General features: G+C 34.4%; 2 protein-coding genes across 6 annotated transcripts in view; one reads left to right on the top strand and one right to left on the bottom strand.

The window, feature by feature from the left end:
* The window catches only part of LOC111622679 (protein FMC1 homolog), a 25,923-nt gene extending 3,376 nt beyond the window's left edge, over positions 1-22,547 (top strand). Inside the window, exons 2-4 of one of the 3 annotated variants that reach the window (XM_023365103.1) lie at positions 7,967-8,119; positions 9,480-9,589; positions 22,249-22,547. In XM_023365103.1, the coding sequence (XP_023220871.1) occupies positions 7,967-8,119; positions 9,480-9,578 (252 nt within the window). In that variant the 3' untranslated portion in view covers positions 9,579-9,589; positions 22,249-22,547. Of the gene's footprint in view, positions 1-7,966; positions 8,120-9,479; positions 9,590-9,659; positions 11,168-14,269; positions 14,475-22,248 lie in introns of those variants that run through there. The other 2 variants (XM_023365105.1, XM_023365104.1) reach the window with 2 other exon arrangements.
* The window catches only part of LOC111622678 (centaurin-gamma-1A-like), a 40,540-nt gene continuing 29,341 nt past the window's right edge, over positions 11,368-22,566 (bottom strand). For 2 of the 3 annotated variants that reach the window (XM_023365101.1, XM_023365102.1), the window contains exons 14-19: positions 21,362-21,455; positions 19,004-19,121; positions 18,823-18,927; positions 13,843-13,927; positions 11,969-12,139; positions 11,692-11,904 (exon numbers count right to left, since the gene is read on the bottom strand). In XM_023365101.1, coding sequence (XP_023220869.1) covers positions 11,692-11,904; positions 11,969-12,139; positions 13,843-13,927; positions 18,823-18,927; positions 19,004-19,121; positions 21,362-21,455 — 786 coding nt within the window. Of the gene's footprint in view, positions 11,905-11,968; positions 12,140-13,842; positions 13,928-18,822; positions 18,928-19,003; positions 19,122-21,361; positions 21,456-22,566 lie in introns of all 3 variants that reach the window. The other variant, XM_023365100.1, reaches the window with a different exon arrangement.

A 22,566-nucleotide genomic window follows, 5' to 3' on the forward strand; every position in this document is an offset into this window, starting at 1 on the left:
GGTTAATGTCCAGATACGTGGACCGTCATGGCGGCACTTCCTGTTTCAGCCTCGAAACCAGACGGTTTGCAGACGTGTCACGTGACGCACCGACGCACGTTCTAACCTAACCTAACCTATTCTAATAAATTAGCATAATTATTACCAATTATATTATTAGAATAGGTTAGGTTAGGTTAGAACGTGCGTCCCCACTGTGTCCTTTTCTTTGCTGGGATCAGCGATGAGGCGCCATGACAGCCGCCGACGTTCGCTCGCGTCGTCACGTGACACGTCGTCTGCAAACCGTCTGGTTTCGAGGCTGAAACAGGAAGTGCCGCCATGACGGTCCACGTATCTGGACATTAACCATAGAACTTTTGCAAAAGGAGTATTTGGTAAATTAAAACTGTTTCAAGCTTTTCTGTATTTTTGAAACAGTTTTAACCTGATTAGAGAAATCTCAAACTCTTTTAAATCAGCACCTCAATTCACAAACACTTTCTGCATCTTACAATTAGTTTATGCTCCTTGTAAATAATTTTATCACTTACTCTGCTCTATCAGCCAACCAGAAGCGTGGCGTAGCAAAGCGCTGGGTCTGGTGTATGTCATGTACACAAAATGTGTGTCGTCGTGGGAAAACTAAACCTCGAATGATAGGGGATAGTGTAGTGATGTGCGGTTATGTGCAGTTAATGTAAAACTGTAACCGGAATGAAAGAAGCTGGTTACGAATTATCATCGACCAGTTACTTGGTAGGAGTGTGTTGCAGTCGGAAGGCAAACTTGAAACGTCGGCCTTCTCTGGTCCACTGGAATTAAAAACATTTTTGTGCAAAACTTTCTGTAAAAAGTAACTTTTATTTAATTTCGTTGCCGATTGCAAAATGCTCTTGGAGACGAAAGTAGATTTTCTCTGAATGGAAATGCAGTGGCCATTTGTTCGGTCCTCCGCCTCCAATGCATCCGGATGGTCCCGTACAGTGTACAGATGGTGGATGTGGCTCTGTTTAACCAGAATGGGGTGTTGCCGTGCAAACGGGCAACGTTGGTTGCCGTTTCCTGCCATACGTAGTTAACGGCAAGGTGATAATGGAAATATTTAAGTTCCAAGTTTAAAATTAAAATGACGTGGTGTATCGGTTGATAAACGAGTTTGCTCTTCCTTCCAATAAATAATTTTGCAGACTCGTTAATCTTTAAATACTGTATATCTCGGCAGATAAGATGATAGTTGAATCATAAAAAAAACCCCCCAAAATCCGGGGTCGTCTTATAGGACAGATACAAAAAAAAATTAGATTGAAATTTATATAAATTAAAACCATTATTAAAAAAACAGGCAAATTGTAATTATTTACTAGTAGAGAGAGTAGGATATGTGCACAAAATAGAATAGCCCATACGACGTTTTTGTGAATAGTCAGTCATTATCTGAATGCTGAATCAGTGCGAATGTTTGCAACAATTGCAAGGCAGTGCTGCCAAATGCAAGAAAATAAAATTTGTTAATTTGAAAAATTACAAATAGGACATAATTCCATATACACTATACAGTATTATTATTCAGATGATGATTGCTGACCTAAACTAAATTCATAGGTTGTTGACAGTTTGGGGGGGCGTCTTAAAGGACAGATATATGCTAAAACTATAAAACTTTGACGAAAATTTATACCTCATCTTATCTGAAGGTCGTCTTATCTGCCAAGATATATTGTACATTTTTATGTCAAGTTGACATCATTTCTACCTTTTTTGAGCATTTAAATTGGATAGTCAACCTTTTTATACCTACCACCCACTTTTATATCTCTGTTAGTAGTAAAATTTTCTAACTGCCTACTGGTTTCACAATAATAGTGATTTATAAAGTAGGAAAGTAACTTTACTTTATAAAATTTATAAAGCAGAGTTACAGCAAGTTAAAGCATATAATAATAATTACTTACCAAATACTTTATGTCGGACTTTCACTAAGTTTGGCCCATTGAATATTTTCAGGAAATATATAAAAACTTTCAAAATTGTTCAACAGTCGTTGCCTCATTTAAGAAACAACATGCAGCGAATGAAGATTGATTAATTACCACTTATTGCATTTCACAATTAATTGCAAAAAGTGGTAAAAGCTATAATATTGGAGAAACTGTAATAATACCCTCTATAAAAGAATTTATGTCAACAGTAATGCATCAGGATATACCTCAAATTTTAAAAACGTTGCCCCTAAGTGATAGCACAGTAAAGCGACAAATTTAAGGAATTGCAGTTAATGTTGAAAAAAAACTTAAGTATTCTCCAAAACTCTTCATTTTCCATGCAATTGGACAAGTCTACCATTGCAGATAATGCTTTATTTATGGCATATATATGTTATTTTCATGAAAACAATACATTATGAGAAGAAATGCTATTTGCAATAAATCTCATTACAGATACAAGAGGATTATCTATATTTAATACTGTGAAATCATACTTTACAAAAAATAATATTTCTTTGAATAATATTGTTGCATACGCTACAGATGGAGCACCATCAATGGTAGGTCGCTATCATGGATTTGTTGCTTATTTGAAGGAAGAGGTGCCAAATGTATTCATTGTGTGGTGCACAGACAACATATTATAGGAAAACATTAAGTACAAGTCTCCATTCATCATTAACTATATTAAAAATTCAAGCCATAAACAAGATCAAATCCAATGCAAAAAATGACAATGTTTTGATTGACAGCTGTGCCAGGACAATAATGAAGATTTTATTACGTTACTTTTGCACACACGTTTGGTGGTTGTCGAAAGGTACTGTACATCTTTGGCTTGTTTTGTAGCGTTATATGAGTGTCATACAATTTTTTTAAAGTAATAATGAGACCAATCTATGTCAACAGTTAAAAACAGTAAAGAATGATGCCTTTTATTTGGCATATATTTTCAAGAGATTTAGTGATGTCAATTTGCAGCTCCAAGGAGCTAATAAAACTCATAGGTTGCCAAAGTATTGTGTCATTATTAAGATATAACATTTCAAACTATTCTATTGAAATTGATAATCGATTTAGTCACCTGTTCAAAATAACTGATGATAATAGTGACAATGTTTACACAGCCATGGAACATATATTTAAAGAATATATACAAATAAAAAATGGAATGAAAGCTATTCATAATAAATTCAAAAACCCATGGTTTGACTATGATTGTTACAACCAGGGCTTCGGAGTCGGAGTCGTCAAAAAATCCGCCGACTCCGATTCCTTTTTACTTCCCAACTTGTTATGTATATACAATGGAAAAGTTTTGAAATCATGTCAAATTTGACCCTCCATGTTTCTTTTGCAAATCTACACATTTGGAGACCTCCCGAACCCCAAAAAAGTCAATAAAAGAGGAAAAATTCGCATGCGTGTGTGTGTTGACGTCTAATTTGTTTAATTTCTTTATTTTCTGTTCTGAGATATTAAACAATATCTCAGAATGGATAAAGTTTAAGAAACGAAATGTGGCACTGCAGCTTGCATATAAAGGGGCATTAATACTATTAAATTTTGGTTCTTAATTAAAGGTTGACAGGGTGAAGCCATAAAAGGGGTCATGTGTCATATGTCTTAATGAATATTTTACTCGTTATTCGCATTCAACATTTAAAAAATAAAAAGTAAAACTCGTCTCTACTCTCAAAGTAAGCTTTTTTGTCATTTTATAATAGTACAGTAAAACCCATTAAGATATTCTCGCCTGTGATGTTAGAATGTGTATGGGGACATGATTTAGTTCAACCACTCTGACGCTTAATAACTAACTCCTGTGTTAAACCATCTGACTCTGATTCTAACCACTCTGACGCTTAATAACTAACTCCTGTGTTAAACCATCTGACTCCAATTCTGACAACTCTGACCACAGAAATTATTAGGCTTCAAAGGGTGAACAAAATCATGCCCCCCCACATACACAAGTTTGACTGGCAACAGTTACAATCGAGATTGTGGGTAAATGGAGATTGAAGTGAGTCGTGGATTGTGTGTGAACACAGTATTACCAATGACGACCTTCAAGAACTGGCAGAATGAGGAATTCATGTGCAACTGGAAAATAGTGAATAGAGTGAAATGTATTCATTGTGTGGTGCACAGACAACATATTGTAGGAAAACATTAAGTACAAGTCTCCATTCATCATTAACTATAATAATTCAAGCTGTAAACAAGATCAAATCCAATGCAAAAAATGACAATTTTTTGATCGACAGCTGTGAATGATGAACCCAAAAAATTTCTCTACAGATTTCCTTAGTGAAAGTTTGGTAACAATAACCAAAATCATTGATGAAATTGTAGCGAATGATCAAGTTTCTGAAAGGAGTGCAAAAGCAAGACGAGGCATTTTGGATGCAATTTCCTGGTACCAACATTTGCTTCGGGAAAGAAAAAAAGTGACAAATGAAACTACACGACTTTATCACAAAAACCAAGAATTTCAGAAGAGCCAGGACCTTCATCACAAAAAATGAACTTTACAAAAAAAAAATATCACTTACTAAAACCATTCTTTAAATGAACTTTACATTTCTGTGCATATGTTTGTGTTATTTAACATATATTATTATGCAAATTAATATAGAAAGAACTTAAAATAAAAGTAAAATTTGTTTATTTTTTGGTTGCATGTTCAAATATGGAATTAATCTCAATCTGAAATGCACCTTGTATTGCTTGTACCAGATGAACCAATAAAACTGCTGCACACAGTTCCATTCTTGGAATTGAAATAGGTTTTAATGGCGCTACACAAGTTTTCGATGTTAGCAGTCTAACCCAAACATTAGATTCATCTGATGATCGCACATAAACAACTGCTCCGTAGCCCTTCTCTAATGCATCACAAAATGCATGAAGATCAATGGGTGTGTAATTGGGTAACAGTATTTTTCTAGGAATTTGAATAGACAGACCTTAACTGTCCTAATTCATTAATCTTCCATTTATGATCAATACACTGAGGCACAGGTTCATCCCAAGATATTTTAAGCCTCCAGATAAGATGTTTAAGATGTTACATCTTAGTTAATATTACAGAGGGGGAAATCCATCCTAGTGGGTGAAATAACCTCACAATAGCTGGAAAATTGTTTGTTGAATTACACTGATGATGATTGAACTCAAAGTTACATACATAAATATCCTCTTTGGGATGCTACTCTAGACCCAGAATTTTTATCACTTTAGTTCCACTAGTTGCATGAGACATGTCACCTAAAGAATCACAATACACATCCTTTAATATTGATGGTTCACTTGTGAACCATTTGTGGAACTCAAATCCACATTCCTGAAATGGGTAATCAACTGATTAATGAATTCAATTATTAGGGAGAGGTCCCTAATAATTGAATTAATTCATTAATCAGTTCATTATCCATTTCGGGATTGTTTACACCAGTCAACATGTCATCCACATAGAAATCTTGTAGTACTATTTTTGCGGCTCTTGGAAACTACACTCTGATCAATTGCTAACTGCTTCGAAGCTCTCGTAGCCAAATATGGGGCTGATATGGTTCCATAAGTAACAGTGTTAAGACGAAAGGTTTATATTTGCATTTCTGAACTCTTTCTCTCCAAACTATTCATTGAAAATCAAAATCTTCAGGTCTAACCGTCACTGTCAATCCATTTGCTTTATGTCAGCTGTTGTTGCAATATTATAACAACAAAATCTTAAAAGAATACTAATCAAATCTTCCTGGGTTTTTGGACCAATCATTAAGTTTGTGCTGCAATCAAACACTACTCTCAACTTGATTTTGTTATTATGTAATGGTGAAGAATATAATAATGTTGATTTTCTAAGTCTACAATTAGGTGAGATTAACTCCATGTGTCCTAAAGACAAATAATGTTGCATAAATTGTCAGTACTGATTGTAGATGTCTGGCAGTGTACCGAGTCTCCTTTCCAAACTGTAAAGTCTATGAAGGGCAGTAACATGAGAATTGCCTAACACCTTTCTATTGAGTTTAAAGGATAAGGCAACATAATATCATCTGTGATCATCAATCCAAACATTTTTCTCGAACTGAATTTCACACAACCTTTCCACCGTACCTAATAATCGAGACAAGGGAATCTTTTTGAGTTCCCAGAACGACCTCAGTAACACACACATATTTACACATGAATGATTCACCACAACTGTTGGACTCGTAGGATTCAAAGATCACCTCGCCTGAGATAATCCATTCCAATTTTGAACTCAATGCAAATGGACTGCCTGGGAAATAAACAATATTTCACTTCCCAAGTCTAATAAACATCGACAATCTACCAGTTTGTTGTTAGAATTGAAAATCTTAATTTGAGCAGTACATAATAGAACTTGGTTGTTTACATTCTTTTTTTGACCCTCCTTCACAATGTGAGGCACAAATTTGAAGTGGTTGACTTACAAACTATCCCTTTTATCATCTCAGGAATAGCTATACCTGAATTTATGGATGGTAGGCTGGTTTGTGGGTTTGACTTGGAATCTACATTAGATATGGAATTTCTTTCTCTTCCATAACACTAGTGAGTTGTGTCTTCTCTTGCAGTTTAAACAAGAAACATTGACAGTGCAATTTCTCACACTGATTTTTCAACAAACAATTAAAACATGGACCTTCCCTTTTTGCTAACTCGATTCTGTCCCGTACCTTAAGCTTCTGAAAATTTGCACATTTGTATACGGAATGGTCTCCCTTACAACAAGCACATTGTCTCTTCATTTGAGAAGCGAGAGATGTAAACTTAGGCATGAATCTTTTATTAGTGAATTTTGGTTGGGTGTAGTTCTAACACAATCCTTCAAAAATTCTAATAAATCATTTAATGGGGGAATATCGTTACCCTTAAGCGAATGCTCCCACCAGCCTCTGGAAGTCGTATCCAATTTTAAATGGTATAATGAACATAAATAATATGCTCGAGAACGTATCTACAGTATATTAAAATTTAGAGCTTCTAATGATTACGGATACACTCTGTAATTGAGTCAACAATATTTAAAATCAGTACCATATTTTCATAATTTAATGTTGGCAAACTCAATATCTTCTTAATTAACAAGACTACCAATTCTCTTTTTTGAGAATACTGTCAGGAAAGTAGTTCCTGTGCAATTTTGATCTAAAATGGATAGGGATTGTATGATTTTTAAAGCTTCTCCTCTTAATGAATACTTTAGATACTGTAGTTTCTGTGCACCTGACAATTTTCCATTGTTTGTAATAGGTTGTAATAGGTGAATGACAACCAATCAATCATTCAAAACTGCCACTAAATGAGGGCAATGTCAATTTATGTAATTTTAATCTGATATTTCACTAGCTTTATCAACACTGGTTATACTATTACTATTCTTCAGTTTTAGATTTGTTCTATCACCAATATCAACTTCTCGATTGAATCTTGTGCTATTTGACTTTCCTCTGTTGGGCTCATGGGATTCAAAGGTCACCTTGCCTGAGATAAGTCGAGTTCAAATTTGGGATAGATTAAGTTGTACTGTATTGAATATTAAAATGTCTTTAAAAAAAACATCATATTAAAAAATAAAAATTAATCAGATTTTAGTATTAAACGTAGCTTTTTTGTCATTTATTGTGGAGCGTGGCCTTGCAATTTTGGAAAAAAACCTCTATGGTTTCTTTTTCTGACTTTAATTTTGTTCAGAAAGGTCTTAATTCATATTTACAAGTCATCAAGTCATGTCGTCGATTTTATATACATTTTGTACATATTCAACCTGCTTTTAGTCCAAATCCTAACCACAGTGCTCCTAGCAAGCAAAAGTGGCTCTAGGCAGAAAATTCTGCTTTGCTCCCTGGCTGGTTACCACGATAATACAAGATAGCAACATAACTACTTACCTTTAGACTGAATTACTTGATTAAACTAAGATTTTTTTTTTGTTTTAATAAATTTTTGAATTTTTATTTCAGAAACCGTTATCCCAAGAACCCGCATATTGCTATTTAATGGAGTTTACTCGCCGTCATAAAGTCACCGATCGACGAATCTGCCGGGCCGAGATGGAATTATGTTACATGGCCTCTACATACCAAAGTTATTTGAGCAGCATTAGGAAACATCGGGTAAATACTTACATAATAATAAAATTTTTCATCAATAATGATGCAATAATTGAGTCAATCATTAATATATGGGGTGGGTGGAAATCTAGGCATTGAGAAATTGCTGTAATCTTTGTAATAATGCTGCAATGATGATAAAATTTTATAATTCCAACAGTGGTGTGGATGGTACCCATGCCTACGTTGAATTTTAAGGTGTGCATCCATATTTCCACTCAATGAGGTATGTGTCAAATACTTCTCATCACCTTTGCATTAGAAATATATAAATTACAGCAATTTCTCGATACCGATATGTCAAGAAATGATGTAAAATTCTTAAAACTCTGGAATTTGGATAATTTATCGGCCAAAGTGCACGCTTCTGTTAGATTTTATTTAATTAACGAGTTGATTTTGTACTTGCATAGTTAATAGTAATATAAAAAATGTATGAATATTGCAATAGCAATATTTCTGTATTGTATTGGTTGAAAAATGCTAAAATGTTGACATAATTTTTAAACCATACGAGCAAATCCGAGGAAGAAGTATTGTTACGGCATCTTTAAATTCTTGAAATGAAACCCATGGGAAAAGAACTATCTCTTGGCTTATCACTTAAGTGACAACCCAATTTGATTTGTAGTGCCAAACTATCTGCCAGATTATTTATCAGGCTGTATTAAGGTTAATTTAATAATTAGATATAAAGCAATTTGGCTAGAGATAGGCGGTTAGATCGCCATCGCGTGATAAACTATGAGACTGTGCCCAAAAATAATCTGATGGATCACTTGGCAATTTAAATTTTTACAAATTCAAAACTGTTTGTGTGATCTGCTGTTCTAAAAGTTGTTCAAATTAGCTAAGGACAAGCCTTGAAAATCTTTGTTTAGTGAAAAATGATTTTGACTTGCTGTAAGATAGTCTACCGAAGGAATTATTTCAGATTAAAGAGACAACCATTCACTGAACGAATAATACAGCTACAATTAGTAAATTCAACAGATTTTGACTCTTTAAAAGAATCATTATTTCTGTATTTTTAAGAAAGAATTCAATGTGGGTTTCAAACCAACAGCTGGATTTCTTTATTGGGCCATTAAGGCTAAATAATTACTAAGTAAAAGCTGGTTCATACTGGTATACAAATTGCTGGTTTGTCTCCTTTTGACAAGTGTTTGACTGGTTTGTTAGGAGTCAAAAATATCCCGAATATATAAATAAAATTTCTGTATAATTAGCCCAAGAAAGGATTCCAACCATTTGTTTGATATTTGAAGTAATAATTCGGTTGATTGTATTTACAATTTATACTGTTTTTAAGGTAGTGTTTTTTATTAAGTATAAAAATAAATGATAAACAACATTGTTGTAGGAACTTCTCGATCGTTATCACAGTCGAGGCGAAAGGAGCGTAGAAGAGACTGCTTCGATGGTGGGATTAGGATTGCCTCCCAAGGAAGACCCTCGCTAATTTGGATACAGGTATTATATTGCACCAATATTTCAAATATTGGATAATTTTAATGACATATAAATGATATTTTTAATGCAGTAGAAACTGCTCGTAACCATTTCGAGAGGTTCAAGTGATGGTAAACCGATAAAATTTAACAGTTGTGCAAATGTTTACCAATATACGATGATAAATTTGAAGTTAATTTACACGTTACTTAAATACAAAATTATTTAAATTTATTGTCCGTCATTAATTTGGAACGTATTGTTAATAAAATTCTTGCTTATGTCAAATGAATTTGCCTGATTTTGTGCTCCGTACCATTTCAAAATCTACCAATTTTACAGTTTCGTATATTCCGGATGGTGGTATGACAGTTTCTGCAAAGAATTTTAATATTGTTGTTTGTGTGCTGGTTTTCTAATACGTTAACGCTTCGGATATTGTGTGTGTTTATACTTGAAATAGTTAAAATTTCAATATTTGAGAACATGCACAAATGATAAAATGACGGTGATAACCGAATTTCTGACTATGAGAAATGATTGTATTCGCTCTGTGCTTTTATAGAATCGATCAAGATCTAATAACCAACAATGCAAGAAATTGTTGTCAGTGACTGCACAGCTCAGGTCATTTGATCATTCTTCCATCTGGCATACTGTATAATTCTTTTTCTGACTGCTTAATCTGTTCTATTTTATGAGGATTCTTTCCAGAAATGGGCTCAGTGTGTACAGATTGTGGTTACTGTGTACCAGGCAATCAAATGAAAGTAGAACCCGTGAAAAGTGGCACAAGGAGTTTAGTAACACCACGAGTCGGTGGCAGCTATGACCAACATAGCTCTGTCACGGCATTCCAAACTCTGGCTGCATTTATATAAATATTTGATTTTATAACACAGAACAATGATGCAATAGACAATGTTTTATAAAATTGCAGTGTATTTTGGTCTTGCTTTGCTTTGCTTTGCTTACTAATATTTCAGATTGTATAGAGAAGTCGAGACGTGACTTAAATTTCTTCCAGGGATATTGGATGTAAATTGGTTTCTCGGTTTTAGTTTCTGGATTTCAGTATTTGATAATTTTTAGTTATAACTTTGAAGAAATGCATACTTGATGGCTACTGTGTGCCACTCTCTGTAGATGAATTATTATAGTTTTAGCTGACTCAGAGTATTGCTTATTGTAAGGGTCGAATATTCAAAATACCGTGTAAAAATGGATGAATGACTTAGAAAAACAAATTGCAAATATACAATCTCTGGCAGGATTTTTAATTGGTCTCAACATCTGTCTTCTTTCGGCTGTCCAAGAGAATATATATAAAAGGTATAGTCTTAATACTCTAATGCCTGGTTAGATGGGGTTCGAGTGCTTAGTAAAAATTAATGACAATCAAAATACACAGATCGATTTATGTAATTATTTTGTTTTGTAATTTACATTGTGCTATATTTTTTAGTAATAAAATTATTATACCTACCTTCAAAAGCAGAATGGAGATTCTGCAGTGCACTGTGCATCTTTAGATTTATAATAGACCAAAACCTTTGTAACAATACACATTATTGTTATAATATCAAATACACAAACTTAAGAAATGTCACCTGGCAGTGTTGGAGATGAGAGTGCATGTATGTTTCATCCAATTGCCTTAGAAAAGACACTAATTATTTCATTCTGTCATTACTCAAGCATTTCTTTTGTCAGAGAAAATGTGAAACAATCAGACACACAAAAGTAAATTTTCTACATATATATATATATTTATATATAAATACAAACAATCATAATGTACAAATATTACATTGTTCTTAGGCAGGGGAACTAATCCAGTATTGTCAATGGGTTCTTGCCGCTCATGAAAAAACAACGGAAACATGGCACGGTCTTTTCTGTCAAATTATTAGATGTCTTACAAAATTTTGGAGCGAGGATGCCAAATAAATTTACACAGGTGATGGAGGATCCTGAATGCTACTCTTAACAAACTTGTTTTTGAATATGGAAAACTATGTTTAAAAATGTAAATAAAATGAACTTTTAATAAATTAATGGCAGAAAAATAGATATATGAGCTGTACATTCTATACAGTTGGGGAGAGCTGTCACAATGTCTTCTAAATGATGCTGGCCGGTAGTTTGTCGAACGTCTCGACTGGTTTTTTGGAAAGACTGCTCCTCCGTCTGGGCACGGTGCTCGACGCATGACAAAGGGCATCCGAGCATCCACTGTGCAGCAACAGGTCTTGAACTTCCTGCCATCCGGCATTCCGGGCATGCGCCAATGGCGTCCTTCCTTCCGAATCTGTGGCCCTGACATTTCCATTATACTGCAAGAAACAATGCTGGTAACCATGCAAACAAAATTAAATCTTAATTTGAACTGAATCTTACCCATATTAAAAGCTGCGTTATCGCCAGATTTCCCAGGGAAGCTGCCAAATGTAGTGGCGTTCTCTGGTCACGAGAACTAATAATTGCATTCACCTGTTCGGAATTGGTGGTGTGAGCCAGTATCAAGGCCACGGTTTTTGCATCGGATTTACAAACAGCATCGATCAATTGCTAGAAACAAAATTAAATGTGAAAAATGTAAATGCTTGCAAGCATATTTTGATAGATGGGGTTAGTCAAAGATCTCTGGGGTTTTAAAAAAGTTGGTACACGTTGCATGGTGACACTAAGGAACAATATCATTATAAAACAAGATTTCCACTGTTCCAGATGGTGGCCATCACAAGAGAAAGCATTTTTCATGCTCCAGTTCCACATGAGTAAATTGGCAACCACTCTTCCGAGTACGGCATGAGAATAGAATAAGTCAATTTGTGCATGGTATATGCAATTGAAAGAATCTGACTGCCTTTGCAACAGTCATCCATCCACCATTGACAGATGGAGTGAATGCAGTGGTGTTACCAACAATGCCAAGAAATACTGCACAAAGGATTATTTACAAATATTTACAGTTGAATCTAAACCGACTGTAGCTTAAAACACCTGTGGATCACGACCTCCATTTTGTCTTCCAGGACCTGCTGGCTGATTGGTTTTCAGTGATTAATCTACTTTTCAGTTTGTTCTATTGCTTACATGGAAAGTGTTTAATCTAGAAAAATTTGTAAAAATGTCCTATAATGTGTTTTATGTGGTTTACAGGCTACTATTGTTCGTGGAAGCAACAGTAATTGAGATGTCATATCTTGACCTGTTGACTGGTTGATATCACAGCTACAAGATAATTTATATTTCTTATTCCAACAAGATATGTGCCTCTGCAGTTTTGTCTCAAAGTTTGCACTGAAGCAAACAGAAATCTGTTGCAACACTGGATTGGACACAGGCATCATGTGACTGATGGCTGTTGCACTGACCTCTACAAATGTCAGACCTAAATTTTTGCAATTGTTTTACTTGTGGGCACATTATGTACTGTACATGGGCACCCACTGCAACATTTGAAGGTCATAAAATGATCTTCGAATGTTGCAGAGAATAGAAAACTCGGACTTGGGGAATTAACTATAAGGTTCCAATTTCCGAACCTCTTGCCCTCAGTTAGAAGGCCCAATGGGAGAAAATGACCCTTCTACACCATGGTGGCTGTATATTACTACTATCTTCTGACATAGTGTTAATAATACAAGTCTTTGGACCATTCCGTCACATTACAGAAGGTGTGGAAGGAACTAGAATAGGTCACACAGCAGACATTGATGCAGTACAGATGTTCAACGTGCACTATAGAAGCCAAAAATCTTTTGCAGTTGCCGCTTTAATTGTTACTTTGTGTCAAGGTACTGTACATTTAATAATGTGTGTAGTTGTACTGTAAAGCCCAGAAGAGTTCCTTTTGACTAACCCTATATACCACCCCATTATTATAGAGTTGGCAAACATTTGTAAAAAGTGGTTGAGCATCATCACATTAAACGAGTGCTGCCAAGACATCGACAAAACGGTTTTTCTCCTAACTATTTCATAATGTAAGTAATGTCCCTGCTCTTGCTTTTTGTGAACATTTTGATATTTTTCATCCAACAAAGCTTGCAGTTTTGAAATTATTGCATAAAGCAGTTTGATATTGTAAGTTTGCTCTTCATTGCCATCCATGCCATTTGCAAATCTAGAATTATTTTACGATTAATATGAAGGGACTTTTCTCCTTGTGGCAATGCAATTATTGCAAAATATTATGTTTGAGTGTTAAAGAAAAGAATTCAACATTGCTAAGATAATCTACATTAAAATTCAAACGTAATTCTTACCTGAGAAATAGGAATGGAGGAATTGAGTGGTGCCAGAAACTCTTTGAATTCGTATTTAGCTCTAATCCATCTTTCCTTCTCTTCCCTAAAATGAAATAAAGGGAAATTAAATATATTTAATAAAAATTCTGTTTGCACCACGCATGCTTGTCCATGGATAAATTGGATAAATTTGACCTGAACAATGCAGAAGATGTGGGAATGGTTAGGAATATTGCTTTGCCAAAGCAGAGATGCATAAAGAGGAACTATATGCAGTGAATTACGTAGAAGGAAGGGAAGGGAAGACTATTTTGGCACCGATCGGAGCATCGAAGAACAAAATGGTGACAATAAGTTATTTAGAAATTAAGGTTTTTTAATGCTAACAACCATATAATGTTTTACAATATTTACAGATGAAGGTGGTTTTTTTTTTTTTTGTCAGGGACTAGAAGATGCAATAGTCCAAAAGAACACCCTTAACATTTCATCATTTACCTGGAGTTTGAGGTACCGGTACATCAAAAGAATGAGAGACCTCATTGGAATGTTAGAAATTATTATTATTCAAAAGACTAACGGGTACTGTACATTGATGAGATAAGAATCGTACAGATGCAACAGAAATGAAATCTCTTATTGGATTCTTTTTTTGATCGATTGTCTAAAAATAACAAACTAAACATAAAAGAATAAATTTAATGGTCCATAGATGGCATGAGAGTCACACTCTAGATTTATTATATCAATCGATTATTTTGGTTCCTTTTCAGACACATACAACTCAATGACAAAACAACTCGTTTAAAGAGGAAAAAAGCCAGAAGAGCCTGTGTATGCAGCTCTGTTTGACTTCGACAAAGACTAAACAATTGTATCGTACCATACATGCCAAAGAAGAAGAAATGCGTAATTTTGATATGAAGTATGTATTATGATGCCAGACTGGCAAAAATTACCACCTATTATAACATTCATAAGGGTGGAGATGAGACAATCAAAAATTACATCATAGAAAGAAAAACTAAAAGGTGGCTGATGGTCACATTTTATTCAATATTGAACATATAATTTGATAAAATCTTATCTGTGCTCAATTCCTTCATAATCAAAAACAAAGGAATTAGCAAGAAGCATTTACGTAAATAATTAAACACAATCTCTTTTTTGAAGTTTATCGTAAGATATACCTTCCAGTTTTCAGATATCATACACAACCTTATAATTGATTATTCATTAGTATGAAGAAGAGTAAAAAATAAATAAGAATTTTCAAATATCCTGGTAACTGCAAAGAATTTGGGATCTTACCTTTTTGTGCTAAGTATGCAAATGTGTTGGCGCGCGCACACCCCTGGTGCAGTAATGTACGTGCATAAAACTTGGTGTCAGTTCAAACTTCTGAATTATCAAACAACATTTGCTTTTTTGTAATGGAACAATGAATTAACATAGTTTTACTACAAACTGGGGAAGAGGTGTTGTAAGACTGATAGTGCTTAGGGAAGTACTGTACATAGCGACAAAACTGTTACAAGAGGTTTAAAGAAGGTACAGGAAATCTACAGATGATCCACATCTAGGCAGACCTACCACACCATGAAACAAATGACTGCCAATGATTGATTGGTTTTGGGAAGAAATTAGATGCAATTAGTTGTTTGCTTTTTTGGCCAGGTTGTCATTTTCCATTGTTTTGCTCACAAAATCTTTCAATATCTCAAAATGCATCATGTTTGCCAGGCAGGCAGACAGATGAACAATCCTTCATTTGTAAAGTGATTATCACTGGGGATAAAATATGGTACTTTCTGTATGACCCACAAATAGAGAGATACACTTTGAATAGGAAGGTACCATCTTGCCACGTCAAAAGAAGTATCAATTGGACACAACATAAGAGCTCAAAGTTTTTGTGTATGACCCTCTTGTTAAAGACTAGTTCACCTCCGAACGTTGCACAGTTAATAGAGAGATGTAAATGCCGTAGAATAGCAATCACAGGAAGAACTGTGGGCTTCAAAATCTCACATGTTTCACCACAATAATGCACCCTTGAGTCAAGTCTCCCCTTTTGTATAGAAATGAAGGATCATCATTTCAAGTTATCCAAAGAGATGCAACTTGCTTCATTGATGTGTCCCAAGGATTGCAAAAAAGGGTTTTGGGATCATTTCCTGGCAGAAGATTGAAGGAAATGTCTGTCAACTGCAACAATGTAATGTCGTATAATCAATTGTTACTGAGCTTATAATAAAACAACTGCAATCATTTATTTTTTGACTCTACCTCATACTGTATATCACAATTCCATCCTCAATATGCAGAGCAGAATAAACATCAAGAAAACCAAAGCTCTGTGCCAGAAGGGCAAGATGATATAAATTGTATGTAGGTAAAATTAAAACTTTATGAATCGTTTTTATCATTTACTATGTACTGGAGAAGGAAATATCTTAGTTAAAACATTTTTTTAAAACTTACAAGAAGCCTAAGAAGATTATTTTAATTAAAACTTAATATTTAAATAATTTTTTCAACTTCCTTGGTGACGCCCTTGTCTGTAGCAATGGAATTGAAAATTGTATGTCAAATCAGCTTTTGATTTTGAACTGAATACTAATAATAAATAAGACACTGTACATGTACTGAAATGTATGTATTCCTGATTTGAATCTACAATTTCTTAAATAACCTAGAATACGGTAAAATAAAATTCCTTGGAAATAATACTCAATGTTTTAGGTATCCGAGCAATATGTTGTTTGCACTCAGAATTAAATAAGAGGGAAAAACAAAGCAGTTTCAGAATGAATAAATGTTGAGATGAGTAAGATATTGGCCTGCCACTCCAGAAACCCAGGATTTAATTGAAAAATCTCAGGAACTTTTTATGGGCTAGGAAAAAGGCCATTGTAAGGTAGGAGCAGAAAACCACAAGTTTTGGTCACTTTTCTGTGTCCTTTTTCATGAATGCTGATACATTAGATGACCAAACAAAAACATACGATGCCACCTAAAGCCAACGTGGCCACTTTTCCCCATATCATTTGAATAATACATTCACAAGCAGTTGTGCCAATTAACTTGTCATGTGCAGAAACAGTCAAGTAACATCAAACTTTGTTTTTGGCCCTCAATAACTTGCACTTTATGTCTAGTGTGTCCCTGGGCAGAAAGAGTATCAGAAAATTTTGGAGTAAGGGTCCACTGGAATATTTTTTTTAAAGTCCATCTACTGCAATGAATCCTTTGCATAACACAACTTTTAAAGTGGATCTCCAGAACACAAACCTTAAATATTCCTCTATAATAAACTGCTAATAGAGATAGCTGTAATTGCTGTTATAAAATAAGTGAAATGGAGCTGTCCAGTGAATACAAAATACCAAAGGACATTTTTTTGTTGTTTCATTTCATGCCAAACGACTGCTGGATTAAATCAGGCTACTTTACCACCAAGGTAGCCTGATTTAATCTGGCAGTCATTTGGCATATTACTAAAATATTGGGCTTTGGGATGTTTATATACATTTTGTTTCATTTATCAAGTAATAACGTGTAATGACCAGTGTTGGTGCTACCATTTAGGCAAACTAGGCACTTGCCTAGGGCACAAAATTTCAATCTATTTAATTTATTATTTTAGTGAAGTATGAATAAAGCATGGTGATATAATATTTAGGTATAGAAAATTTTCAAATTAATTAAAAAGGCTGTTTTTAGGATTACATATTGTATATTATTTTAAAAATTATTTTGGCATACTTCATTTAAAATTTCATTTTAAAAAGTTATCCAAAATAACCTAGCACTGTCACACATTTAAACTCCAAAAGTTTCAATTGTCAACATTATCCAAGTTCATGCATCAATCACACAGTTTCTAAATTCTCTAGGAATTATGCCAGAAATTTATCAGCTTTTGATATACAGTTTCAAGTAGGATGGACAGGAATATAGCAGCATGGGGCAGTTTTTCCCATGCAAACACACTTATGTCACCCCACTTGAGTTTAAAAGTAAACAGTGGAAAAAAATAAAAAGAATGTCACAAGCAATTGACCAGAAAATATCCTACACTATGTGAATAACCATGATGTAAAGAATAAAATTTAATGCTTGTTTTTGTTAAGCCTCTTTTTAAGTGAGAATTGTCAAGCCCCAAACAAGTAAAGGTGTGAGGCATGCGTACCTTTGGTGGTTTGCAGTGCATAAAGAGATGTAGATACCAACAGTCATCAGCACTTTCGACCAATGAAGAAAAGCATGCTCTGAAATCTTCAATAGGGATTCTCCCACCAATGAAGTTTCATAGATACAATCAAAGCATTTTCAAATATCGAGATACTTATATACCAAAATCCAGTGAAAAACAAAAAACTTACAGTAAATTCTTCTTGCTGATCATAGATTTAACCACAGTTGAGAATACATAGGAGCTATAGGCATCCACCTCGGAGCATGTGGCTTACAACCACAACCCTAGCCACGTATGCCACTGATTCCAATATAGTGGGTCCATTTTGACTAAGCCTGCCTCCTACATCATACCAACAAGATGCAACTAGAAGAAATGTGGCAATTGATTTCAAAGAGATGGACTGCGTCCTTCCTGAGTGGAAGAAGTTCTAGGACATCTCCTACATCATCCAACCACAAATCAAAAATAGGTTTGAAAAAATAGAACTATCGTTCCAAGCTCTGTAGCCCAACAATGACCACTTGATGTGGAGAAAACATTTGCCACTAAGTTTTTTCGTTTTTTCTGGATTTTGGTATTTAAATATCTTGTTACTCAACAACATATCCAGTTTTATTGTCGTTGAACTGATGCATTTTCAAAAGTGAAGACTGGGAAAATGAAGAGTCGATTACATCTGTTACATTATACTAAAATGAAATCGAAGTCCAAACAAATTCAAACACCCAATGATGGTAAAATACTTCTATTTGTTCTACTACCATTACTAATTTTTGATATTAAACAAATCTTACCTGCTAGAATTAGGTGTGGGTTTGGCTTTGCCTCGTGTATTTCCTTCCCAAATACCATTGGTGACAGAATTCCCAAGAGCCATCATGACACTGACATGTTCGGGACTGTTAAAATTTTAAGAACTTAAACAATAGCTCGAAAATTTGGACCGCAGAGCTATAAACCAAAAAAGTAACTCACGGCCACTCATCGAGATCCAGAGACCTGACTCGAGAAATGTGAGAACCTAAATTTCTGTGAATTCCAGAACATTCTATACACATTAGAGCACCGATGTTCAGGCTGGCCCAGTCGGGATCTGTAAAATTTTAAATTTAGGCATAAATATTTGGCTAATTTGTAAAATTATAGAGACGGCAACAATTGCCAACAAGAAAACTATAATGCTATTATGCAGACATACCTAGTGTAATTAAATAATATATGTAATGTAAAATACAAGAACTGGTCATTTAATTTGCAGAATAATGCATCATTTTCATTGGTGTCATATACATCTGTATCTTCTGACAATTTGAAATATAATAAGACCCTGCTTAACACTGATTCGATATAATGCGGTTTGCTCGAAGCCTAAAAAAATGCTCAAAATTTACACTGATTCAAATTATCGCTGCATTTCATTGATTCATATATAACAGGAACCAATCAGCAAAAGGTGGTAATTCATTGTAGCACTGTACTTCCCTTAAATCTGTTTGTTTGGTGCAATTTTGGAAAAAATATAACATCGTGGATGCCATAGGCAATATTGACTTGGCTAGAATGAAGTGTGGAAGAAGTTATTGCTGAATGTATCCAAGAATTCTCAACAAGAAGAGCCTATCACTGTATCATTAGGTTGGCCAAATTATCAACCTAATTGATACAGCAGGACTAGGAGATGTAGATGAGCAGGATATTGAGGAGTTACTGCAGGTTTCTGGTGAGAGGCTTACCAATGATGACCTTCAAGAGAACTGGCAGAACAAGGAATTCATGTAGAACTGGAAAATAGAGATTCTGAAAACGAAGAACCCAAAGAACTTGTTACAGATTTCCTTAGTAAAAGTTTGGTAATGTTAATCAAAATCATTGATCAAATTGTAGCAAATGATCCAGATTTTGAAAGGAGTGCAAAAGCAAGATGAGGCATTTTGGATGCAATCTGCTGCTACAGACATTTGCTTCAGGGGGAGAAGTGACAAATGAAACTATGCAACTTTATCGCAAAAACCAAGAATTTCAGAAGAGCCAGGACCTTCGTCACAAAAAATGAACTTTACATTTCTGTGTGCATGTGTCTCTTATTTAACTTATATTACTATGCAAATTAATATAAAAATAACTTAAAATTGTAGTAAAATTTGTTTATTTTTGGTCGTGTGTTCCCCTTTCCCTATTTACTCTGTTAAAATGGCCTTATTTAACGCTGTTTTGCTTAGTGCTTTGTCCTCTAGGAATGCATCCCCCGCATTAAGCGGGTTCTTACTGTCCTGTTATCCTGCCATTGTCACATGCAGGCATTGCATGTTTCCGGAATCTATTGTTTGTGGCAGGACTTGCCTCAGTCGTAACAGTGCCACAAAGATTAGAAGTGCGTGCTCTAGTGTGGTCTATTATTGTTTTGATAGAGAAACCACTTCACATTAACAAGTACTGGCTGTTTAGCATGATAGTCTCTCCAAAAACCTTAGTGAGAGCCATTCCTCGAACAACTGAAACAAGGCCTATGTCAAAAGCTATGACTCTTGCAAATCGTTCACGACTGCATACTGTATTATCAAAACACTTACTAAAACACCTTTTCTTGCAGCCAAAGTTTATAAGAAAAACATTCTAACGTTTTCGGTCTTGTTAAGGTTGAATGGGACCAAGCAAGACTAATGTAGATAGTCCGCGACAAGAAACACCGGCATTATGCGGAAGCCTGGCAGATTTGTAAGGCAAAGCATAAAGGCCTTGCAGTCAACTTTCGAGAAGCGACAAAAATATCGGCAGCATGGTCCTCTAGCTTAATATAAACTCAATAATTGAGGGAAGTAGTTACTATGTATCTTAGGCTAAGTATTTTTGAATAAGGTTGGGAGATGGTTACTATATGTATTTGTGTTTAGATTTTTTTCTGTAATCTTTTTTATATTTCCATTGCTTAGTTCACAATGACGTCATATATTGCAACGGATTATAAGCTAGTTCGAAAATATTCGAAAAACGTGTTAGCGGTACTAAGCGTTTGATTTACAATTTTTTGTTTTATTTGATTTAGTTTTCTTGAGAAAGGTCTTTTAACAAGACCGAAAACGTTAGAAAGTTTTTCTTATAAACTTTGGCTGCAAGAAAAGGTGTTTTAGTAAGTGTTTTGATATGACTCTTGCTTCAAAACAATTGTTAATGACAGGCTATTAATAAAAAACTTAGAAACAGGAATCGACTGGTACCTATGGAGGCCCTACACAAGATTTCAGAGATGCCACAGCATATTTTCCCAGAAATTTACATAGGAAAAAACACAAATGATTCTGCAAATTAAATGATCAGCCCTCGTATGAAACTTACTAGCGGCATCACAGTCGACACAATATCTGTTTCCCGACACGGCAGTTCTGATCGTCTGAATGGAAGCCACGTCAACCGTGCTGTTCAACCGAGACTGAAATAAATGGCTTTTATTACTTATTGCAATGAAAATATTAGATTTGATATAAAGCAAACATTTAAAAATTTCAATATTACAATCAAACTTCAATTTAACATCACTAGCACCACACTTAAACTTTAATTCTTATTATTTGAGTTTATTTATTTATTATATATAGTAGTGGGATCTAAAAACAAGGTTTGAATTTGAAAGTGGTGCGATTAGGTGATGATAATTTAGGGATAACAAAGGATTCTCTAAGTCAATATTTATGGGGAGGATCCATTTATAAACACACTATATTGTGGTTTTGACTGTGTTCTGTTTTAATTTATGTAGGTTTTTGAACTCTGACAAATTTTTAAACAACAACAAAGCATTAAAATAACATACTCAACTTATTGTATGAGAGAGTTGTGTTGGAAATCTCTCCTGTTTTAATACATTGAATAGCACAGAATTTTACATTTAAACATTTTCTGTTTTGTAAAAACATCGTGTGTTGTATTTAAGACGAGACTTGGCTCATATGCATATAAATTAATGGGTCTTTTAACAGTGTGAGTGTGGGATTTCAGAAGGGAATAAGATATTTTGCTGCCCTCCAATAATTTACAGTTAACTTTTCCTTCATATTCTAGGTCATAGTGTTGTTTTACAATTATCCCAAATCAGTACAGCATACGGAATGGGATTTATATTGACCAAATATATATTTTTACCTTTTTCTAACTTTTATAAGTTTCATTTCCTTCCATCAAACTATGCTAATATTGATTTTTAATAATAATTTTTATTTTGTTAGTATATTGTATGAAGAGTGATAGACGTGTTTTGCAAATCTCGTAGAATTACCTGAAGTTTGTGCATTTACATCGAATCGATCAAGCGGAGATTGACCAGAAAGATTCTATCGTAATAATAAAGATTGAGCCGATCCAGCAGTCAGCCACCAAATTTAGGCATCGTGTGTACTTGGCAATTTGTTATAATTTGTAAGATTTTGAATGTGCCTCCATTTTGTTAGTGATTTTGATAAAATATAAAATATTTTGCATTTAATTAAAAGTTATTTACTGAGCATTAGCATAAAATTCTATGTTTATATTTTGAATGAAAATGC

Source organism: Centruroides sculpturatus, unplaced genomic scaffold (genome assembly GCF_000671375.1).
Source record: "Centruroides sculpturatus isolate CEXI.00-Female unplaced genomic scaffold, Cexi_2.0 scaffold168, whole genome shotgun sequence".
Taxonomy (NCBI): domain Eukaryota; kingdom Metazoa; phylum Arthropoda; class Arachnida; order Scorpiones; family Buthidae; genus Centruroides; species Centruroides sculpturatus.